Source organism: Panicum hallii, chromosome 1 (genome assembly GCF_002211085.1).
Source record: "Panicum hallii strain FIL2 chromosome 1, PHallii_v3.1, whole genome shotgun sequence".
Taxonomy (NCBI): Eukaryota; Viridiplantae; Streptophyta; class Magnoliopsida; order Poales; family Poaceae; genus Panicum; species Panicum hallii.
In genome coordinates this window covers 5,615,969-5,625,215 of record NC_038042.1, presented here as the reverse complement: position 1 = coordinate 5,625,215, position 9,247 = coordinate 5,615,969, and the positions used below count along the sequence as shown (strand labels likewise).

Sequence of the window (9,247 nt, the reverse complement as noted above, 5' to 3'; positions counted from 1 at the left end):
ACATTTCGGTTTCTCCGCCACCGCTGCACCCCGCGCCGGTGACCGCGGCCTTATCCTTGGCGTCGTCCGGACACCGATCTCCATCGCTCGTACCCGAGACGAGCCCCCGTGAAGCGACGCCAGGAAAAACTGGCGGCACCTCGGTGGCACGCCGGCGGCGGATGGAGTTGATGAGGAGGCCGCGACGCCGGCTCAGAAACGACCGGCACGCCCACATCGTGCCGTGCTCGGCGCCCTCTGAAAACCTACGGCGGCGGCGAACCAATAGTGCTAGATGATGATTGATGGAGCGGATCCGTGTTTTCCGTGATTGGTTTGTGAGGGCCAGCCGGGCAGGGGTGTCAGTTCAGGTTCTCACCTTGATTTCTTGCGCCAACATCGGACGGCTCAAAACGTCAGATATTACTCTGAGACATGAACAAACTGAGTGAAAATTGATAAAGGTGACCATCCAGTGCAAGTAAAAAGCATCAACGGAGAAAAAAAAAGGAAAACACATACATGATATATGCAAGTTACTACATATAAATACTAAGGATCAGAGAAATGTAGAACACAGATCAGCGCAAATATTGGTCGCCAGAGAAGTGAGCAAATAGGAAAACACTTCAGGGCTGTTTGCATCCCTGCCTTGGACGCTGCGCCACGCCACGCCACACGCGCCGCAGGTGTGGCGGCTATTTGCCGCCGCACCTTAGGCGCGGTGTGGCGGCGGTGGCGGCCAGGCAAACAGCCCTTTCATATTGCAAGAAGCTAATTAAGAGCTATTCACTGTACAATGATATGAAAACACTTCATATTGCAAGAAGCTAATCAAGAGCTATTCACTGTACATGGTGCACATTGTATACTACTAGTTACTACACGGCAACAAGATCAGATATCACTACTGTTCAAGCAGGAAAAGATTGAGTGAAAAATAGAAACAATGGACATAAATCACTCAAAGTTACAGGACACAACGTTGATAGCACTGAACATAACAAGCTTCTGCATCCGTACTGCCATTGCAGAGGGTAATCTCTTTCTTTCTTTCCTTCTTTCTTTCCGGGTTTTAAGATTAGCCTTCTTTGCCACCACTTTGCCTGAAGCTTTCAATGAGCTGCGTCAGGTTCTCGTACGACGACCCTCCTTTCTCCATGGCCCTGCGAGCTTTCTCCGCGTACTCCTTGGCCTTCCTCCTCCTCCCATCGGCCTCCGCCCCTCCGCCCATCAGCGCCGACACCGCCCGCACGACGTCCTCCCGCGGCACCGCCACGGTGTCGTCGTCGAATATCATCACGGGCGCCGTCACGCCGACCGGCACCCCCACGCCGAGCACGCTCACGGCCAGCTGCTCGTTCAGGAACTGGTCCGCGAAGTGCGGCCACGTCACCACCGGCACGCCGTGCGCGATGGACTCCAGCAGCGAGTTCCAGCCGCAGTGGGTGACGAACCCGCCGACGGCGCGGTGGGACAGGACGGCGAGCTGCGGTGCCCACCCGCGCACCACGAGGCCTCGCCCCGCCGTGCGCGCCTCTAGGGCCTCCAGCCACTCTCGCACCTCCGGCGCGGCCGCCTCGGGCTCCTTCACCACCCAGATGAACGGCCTGCCGGAGTACTCCAGGCCGTGGCCGACCTCGAACAGCTGCCTCGGGAGCTTGCGCGTGATGCTGCCGAAGCTGACGAACACAACGGAGCCGGGGGCCTGCTCGTCCAGCCACGCCGTGATCGCCTGCTGGCGGCCAGCGGCGGCCGTCTTGCCGCGCGACGCCGTGGACTCCACGTCCCGGTTGCAGAGGCTGAGCGGGCCGACCACCCACACCGGCTTGCCCAGCGCCGCCTCGTAGCACGCGACGAACTGGGCCTCGAGGTCCAGCAACGTGTTCACGACGACGCCATCGGCCGTGCGCATGGCCTCCATGGCCTCGTCGCGCAGCACCTCGGTCGCTGGGTGGTTCAAGAAACCAGGGGCGGTGGCTTTCGTCACCGTAACAGGCACGGGCACTTCCGGCACGGCGTGCTGGTCTTCGTCGCCGCCCGTGGCAATCCGCTCGTGCAGCCCGTGGTTGGCGGCCTGGAGGTCGCAGAGGGAGAAGAAGCACGACGGCCCGTGGAAGAACAGCCGCGGGATGCCGAGGCTCTTGGCCACGCCGGCCGTCCACGGGTTGCACCAGTCGGCGATGATGCAGCTCGGGCGCGGCGCCAGTGCGCGCACGTAGGCCTCGAACGGGCCGGCGAGCTCGGGCAGCGCGAAGAAGAAGGGGAGGAACTGGTAGTTGTCGGCGACCATGTCGGCGTTCTGGCAGTCGTCGGGCAGACCGGAGCCCGGCGGCGGGAAGGGCAGCTCCACGAGCTCGAGGGGCAGCCCGACGCGCGCGGCCTGCTCCGCGACGCCGCGCAGCCGCGCGACGTTGAGCGGCGTGGTGACGACGCTCGCGCGCGCGCCGCGCTCCGCGAGGAGGCGCGCGAGGTCGACCAGCGGGATGATGTGGCCCTGCGCCACGAAGGGGACGAGGACGAAGTGCGGCGGCGGCGGCGGCGGCGGCGGCGGCAGCGTTGCTGTCGTGGTCGTGGCAGCTGCGACGGCGGGCTCCGCGGGCGCCATTGCCGACGTGCCCCGTACAAGCGAGTGGCAACGAAGGCCGGGAGCAGCCGGAAGGATAGAGAATGTTGGCCACTCAAGCGGCAACGAATTCCTACTCAGCTGGAAAAGCGCTCGTTGGAGCCACTGAAAAATGGCTTGATTTTGTTTTCTTGCTCGTGGAGGAGCTAGCATTTCACTTTGGGTTTTCTGTGGCAGAGACATTCAGGCGACTGACCCCATGTCCCCATAAGGCATTCCGCCATACAAATTGGCAGGCACTTGGTTTCAATTCTGTGGCATTAGTTCCAACTGCATCAAAGCAAGAGAACTGGAAAGGTCTTTTCCTGTAATGCGTCCTTCATACAACCACAGCATTGTCAGGCTGCTCAAGCAACCAATGCCAAACGTGGGACTATAGGTGAGGTTGAGATGACGATTTTGTTGGAATCGAGCCCTCAATCTCACTCACACTCACGCCGGACGGAGGTAGAAGATGAACAGTGCACGGACACAAACTTGGCGACGAACGCCCCGGCCGCCACACGGCCTGTATGTTGGCTTGCTATTAGATCAAAGGACTCGACTCAACCGTTTACATGGGGATTACAAGGCCCCTTTATAGGCCTAGACACCACAGCGCCCACGCCACCACACTCCGGTAAGCACGGCGCCCACGCACGCACGTCCTGGAGACCCGGCTTCTTCACCGAACGTGGGCAACGAACTCCACGCAAGAAGCGGCCTCCATCCTCATCCGTTAGCCAAGTAGCGCTCCCCACGCTGCCTCTGTAATCCTAACAACTACACGCCGCACGCGTCTGGCTCGGCCACTAACCGGAACGCAAGCCCGTACTCGCGCCGTCCTGGCACAACTCGCCTGGTCCGTGAACGCCCGCCCGCACACACACGACGAACACGACGCCGACTCGACACGCACACGCCACAGTCACGAACACCATGGCATGGTTTATTCCTAACAGATTTGAGCTTCCATTTCGACCAAATAAAAGCGAGCATGGTAAGCTGTACCCATCAAAATGGTAATATTTTCAACCCCTGGTCTAACAGCAATAATCTGAAGCCAGTTTTTGAGATAACAAGTTTTGATATCGCGGCAGTCGATATCAATGGACCCTGTTTGGAACTTCGAAGTCGCTGCTCTGTACCAAGGTTTTGCTGAAGCTGATCCCGCTCCCCTGGTGGAACTCTTCTCTCCTGCTGAAGCTATCGCCGCGGTAAAGGCTATGAACCCGACCAGTGCTCCTGGTCCTGATGGTTTTGGGCCAAGTTTTTATCGATCCACGTGGGAATTTGTTAAACCGGCTGTCATGAACTTCCTCGACTCCTTCCACGATGGCTCTGCAGATTTGGAACGTATCAATCGAACTCACATTGTTCTGATCCCCAAGACCTCAGATGCAAGTACTCCCGGCTCCTTCCGCCCTATATCTCTCCAAGGGTGCCCAGTAAAAATTGCGGGCAAGATCCTGACTACCCGGCTGCAGCAACAAGTTTCGTCCCCGGTCGATGTTGATCAAACCGGCTTCATCAAAGGTCGTTCTATTTCGGAGAACTTTGTCTACGCTACAGAGCTTATTCAGTGCTGCCACAAGAGTAAACCCCCCACTATCGTGCTGAAACTTGATTTCGCCAAGGCTTTTGATAGTGTATGTTGGGGCAGTCTCCTCGCTGTCCTCCGTGTCCGAGGTTTCCCGGATAAATGGTGTGGATGGATTCGTCAGCTTCAAGAAATAGCAAAATCCGCCGTGCTGCTGAACGGAGTCCCAGGGCGCTGGATCTCATGCCGCAGAGGCCTCCGGCAAGGAGACCCCTTGTCCCCGTACTTGTTTATACTAGTTGCAGACGTGCTCCAAATAATGCTGACTCAAGATGCAACTCTTCGTCATCCTCTGGCAGCTGATCGCCCCTGTGCTGTACTTCAACATGCGGACGATACCTTGATTGTGGCTAGTGCTAGCAGTGATGCCGTGCAGCGTCTCAAGGAGCTGCTGGGTAGCTTCTCTCAAGCTACTGGTCTAGCAATCAATTATTCCAAAAGCACGCTGGTTCCGATGAACGTCCCGCTCCATGAGATCGACCACTTTGTTGATGTGCTTGGCTGTGCACAGGGCACCTTCCTGCAGACCTACTTAGGTCTCCCCTTATCCAATGAGAAGCTGAACCTCGCAGCTTTCTCCCCACTCATTTCTAGTGCTGACAAGTATCTATCAGGTTGGAGGGCGAGTCTCCTTAATCACCAGGGGCGACTCGTCCTTGTCAATGCGGTGATCGACAGTCTGCCGGTCTATGCTATGGGCGCCTTGCATCTGCCGCAGGGTGTGATTGATGCCCTGGATGCGCGCCGGCGTGCGTTTCTGTGGGCAGGCGAGGAATCAGTCTCTGACGCTCAGTGTTTGGTGAGTTGGAAAAAACCTTGCCTGCCGAAAAAGGAAGGTGGTCTAGGTGTCCGCGACTTCCATCTGCAGAACACTTGCCTGCTACTAAAGCTGGTTCACCGGGTACATGATGCAGAGAGTTCAGCGTGGGCTCGCTGGATCGAGATGGAGCTCGGCGGCTTGTTGAAAGCCCCGACCACAACGGATGAGGATACACACCTCGCCACTCTCACGCACCTTCTGTTAACTTGATCTCGACCCCGGATCGGTCCAACGACCGATCCGGAGTCCATTACGCGCCCCGATCGGGGGCGCACAGCCAAGACGATGGCATGTGGGCCCCCGTTGCGCAACGCCATATAAAAGAAAGGTGGGGGCCGGGGCACGGGGGATGAGGTTCGCCGCCGTGCCTGTAGCCCACCTAAAACCCTAGCACGATCCGATCTAAGGGGCGCTGAAGCGACGGGAAGTCCCGCCGCCTCTGCACCGAGCACCGCCGCCTCTGCGTCACGCGCCGCCGCCTCTGCTCGGTTTCGCCACCGCCCGTTCACCCTCGCCCTCGACTCCGGCTTAACTTCTTCGTCGCCATGGCTAACAACGGCGAAGCCGGCTCATCAACTGAGGGTATGGACATCTAATCCACCTCCCTCTCTCTCTCTCTGTTATTCTCTCGATTAGTCCCAATTTTCCACATTGTTTAGCTAATCACCGAGCTGGCTTACACTTAGTCGATTCCTAAGACCTAACATTGGTATCAGTAAGCCTAACTAAGTGTAGTTAGGCTCGGGTAAAGATCTCGCACAGCAGTTAGAAGGAGGGGATTTTAAATCAACCCGAGAGAAATTGCAAGGCAAGAAAGCAAAGATCGATATAAACCCTTCGGGGTGAAAGAACCCACGCACCCCGAGCCAACCCCACTAACCCTAACCCTAACCCTAACCCTAACGGTCAAGCAAGAACACTTACCTCGCCACCAGGAGCTCCCTGCTCCACGGGACAGTACCGCCGAGGCCCAGGAGCTCCGGCGCACCACCGCCGTCGATGGGCCGCGACATCCCGAGCGCGCCGTCGCTCGCGGATCTCCACCGTGCCGCGCACGCGGGCTAGCTAGCCACCTCGGGCCCACTCGACGGCGGCGCGCTCATGCATCGGCGAGAGCGCTCGCCGACGAGGAGGCCCGCGGCGGCGCCGTCACGCGGAGGAAGAGGAGAGGCCGGGGGAGGAGCGGCGAAGGAGAGGGTGAAATGTTCAAGGGTTTGAAGGGGAGCGGGCTGGCGATGGCCTTTTTGATCGGACCGCAACGGCCGGACGGCCGTCTGATCAAATCCGACGGCTACAGAGATCCGCGGGCGCGCGGGCCACTTTCAGCCCAGGCGGAGCGCGGCTTTCCCGGCCCAGGCCCAGGTTGCGGCCTGGTGCGCGGGCAAGCCCCCGCGCGCGCGCGTTGGCCGTGCTGGGCCGGGCCGTCTGGGCTGTTTTGGGCCGGTTTGGACAAGATACACAGTAAATTTGTTAAGTATTTTTTCAGAAAATTTCTTTTAGACATTTCTTGTATAGTTTTGTCTCTAATTTATTTTTCACCAACGTGATAAATTCTATAGTGAGATAGTCAGTTAGAAAGTTTCTGAAAGTAAGCATATTGTAACTTTTCCGCTGCAAATTTAATTAAGTTATATCCTTTAAATATTTTAGAACCAACGAGACATTCTAATTAAAGGAGTCAGTTTTCAGTTTTTCTTCTGTTATAATATTGTTATTTTCTGACCAACGTTGATAATAGCAGTATTATAATTTTTTAAGTAAGTTTCCATGCATTTGCTCTAATTCTGCCCAACGGTGTTTTAGAAATAATGCAGCTAGATATTTGTATGTCTTAATATTGACCAACGTTGAATTAAGATATGCAATCCTTATTCTATAAAGCAGTTCTCACTTTTCTTGATTGAAATTTCAGGATCTAACGCAATGACCTTCATTAATGCTATCCCGCCGTTGGATGGTTCCAACTACGAGATATGGGCACAGAAGCTAGAAGTGGCTCTCGCACTGTCAGATATTGACTTAGCCATCACCTCACCGTTTCCCGTTGGTCCTGAAGAACTGGTGAGGGACCCGGAAGAGACCTCTGCCGCTTGGCAAGCTCGTCAGAGAGAACATGCAAATGTTCAAATGAAGTATGATCTTGAGAGAGCAAAATGGAACTCTTCCAACAGGAAGTGTTTGATGGTCATCAAGAGTTCCATTATAGATAGTATCAGGGGAGCAATCCCAGATTGCGCCACCGCAGTTGAGTACTTAAAGAAAGTTGAGAGTCAATTCATTGGCTCTTCAAAAGCTTATGCACAAACTCTGATTCAGAGGTTAGTAAATGACAAGTACACTGGCGATGGTGTGAGAGAGCACATACTGAAGATGAGCAACATGGCATCTAAGCTCAAACCTATGGACATGGAGCTTCCTCATGCTTTTGTTGTCCATTTGGTTCTGACTTCTCTGCCAAAAGAGTTTGAGACTTTTGTTGTTAACTACAACATTAGCCCAGAGACATGGGATCTAGAGAAGCTCATCGTGATGTGTGTGCAAGAAGAGGAAAGACTTAAAGCCTCGCATGGTGACACGCTCAACTATGTTAGGCACGACAAAAGAAACAACTCTTTTGATAAACACATGAGGCCACAAGGGAAACCTCAGTTCAAACAAGGTTCCACTTCTTCTTCTTCTTCGACTCACCCGGGCAAGGGTGCAAAGAAAGATCAACCACACATTGAAAAAGATCAATGCATGTGGTGTCACAAGACAGGATACTACAAGAAAGATTGCCCAGATTTTCTAAGACATTTAATTAAGAAAGGTGAGGATGTTATCACATTTATAGATGAGACCCTGTACGTAAGTTATTCTAAATCTACTTGGTGGATTGACTCCGGTGCAACTGTTCATGTTGCTAATTCTTTACAGGGTATAAGTACAAGGACGATGCTACAAAGAGGGGATAGATGGCTGAAAGTCGCCAATGGAGTTAGAGCCGACGTTGAAGCAGTTTGTCAACTCACGTTAGAATTAGAGAACGGATTTAGACTCCAGTTGCATAATGTTCTTTATGTACCCTCTTTGTCCAGAAACTTAATTTCAGTATCATGTTTGGCAGATGATGGTTATGATTGCCATTTTGGCAAATAACAATGTGAGATTATATCTAATAGTCAGTGTGTTGGTCTTGCCATCAGACAAGACAAACTTTATATGTTGCCTATGCATGAGACTGTGAATTCTGTCAGCAATACTACGAGTATTGAATGCACGACTAACGATGCAAGTAATAAGCGCAAACGATACGACAATGAAAATTCAGCGAAATTATAGCACTGTCGTTTATGCCATATTTTGAGGGGAGAATTGAGAGATTAATTAAAGAAAATATTCTCCATCCAATAGATTTTTCAAATAAAGAATATTGCATCAATTGCGTTAAAAGAAAGTACGTTAAGAAAATAAATAAAGGAGCCAAACGTAGTTCAGGGGTTCTGGAGATAGTGCACATAGATATCTATGGTCCATTTCCCATAAAGTCTGTGGACGGTTATGATTCATTCATAACATTTACGGATGATTATTCGTGTTATGGCTACATTTATCCAATTAAAGAAAGATCAGAAGCATTGGATAAATTCAAAAATTTTAAGGCTGAAGTAGAAAATCAGCAAAATCTCAAGATAAAAATAGTAAGATCTGACCGTGGAGGTGAGTACTACGGTCGACACACCCCGTATGGCCAAATTCCTGGACCCTTTGCAAGGTTTCTACAGAAAAATGGAATAGTAGCTCAGTACTCTACACCGGGCGAGCCTCAGCAAAAGGGAGTCGCTGAAAGACGTAACCGTACTTTAATGGATATGGTGAGAAGTATGCTAAGTTACTCCACGTTACCGATTAATTTATGGATGGAGACGTGAAAAACCACTATTCATATTCTTAATCGCATACCGAGCAAGTCGGTGCCTAAAACATCGTATGAGTTATGGATAGAGAGAAAACCCACACTAAATTATTTGCATGTGTGGGGCTGTCCAGCTGAGGCGAAAGTATTTAATCCAAGTATTGGAAAGTTAGACCCTAAGACAGTAAGTTGCCATTTTATTGGCTATCCAGAAAAGTCGAAGGGTTATCGTTTTTACTGTCCTAATGGATATACAAAGTTCGTAGAAACGAGACACGCTGTCTTTTTGGAGGATCAGATGATGAGGGGGAGCACGGTAGATCGAAAGATTGACCTTGAGGAGAAGCG

At 52.8% G+C, this 9,247-nt stretch overlaps 1 protein-coding gene across 1 annotated transcript; it reads right to left on the bottom strand.

Moving 5' to 3' along the window:
* Positions 1 to 908: 908 nt before the first annotated feature.
* LOC112873408 (UDP-glycosyltransferase 73C1-like) lies at positions 909 to 2,675 on the bottom strand. The gene has a single exon (XM_025936370.1). It carries the CDS (start codon positions 2,585 to 2,587, stop codon positions 1,061 to 1,063), a length of 1,527 nt encoding a protein of 508 aa, XP_025792155.1. The 5' UTR covers positions 2,588 to 2,675; the 3' UTR covers positions 909 to 1,060.
* Positions 2,676 to 9,247: the final 6,572 nt, after the last annotated feature.

What these genes read in the sequence shown, in the direction of transcription:
- LOC112873408 (XM_025936370.1), bottom strand. Translation starts at nt 2,587, where the DNA reads ATGGCGCCCGCGGAGCCCGCCGTCGCAGCTGCCACGACCACGACAGCA.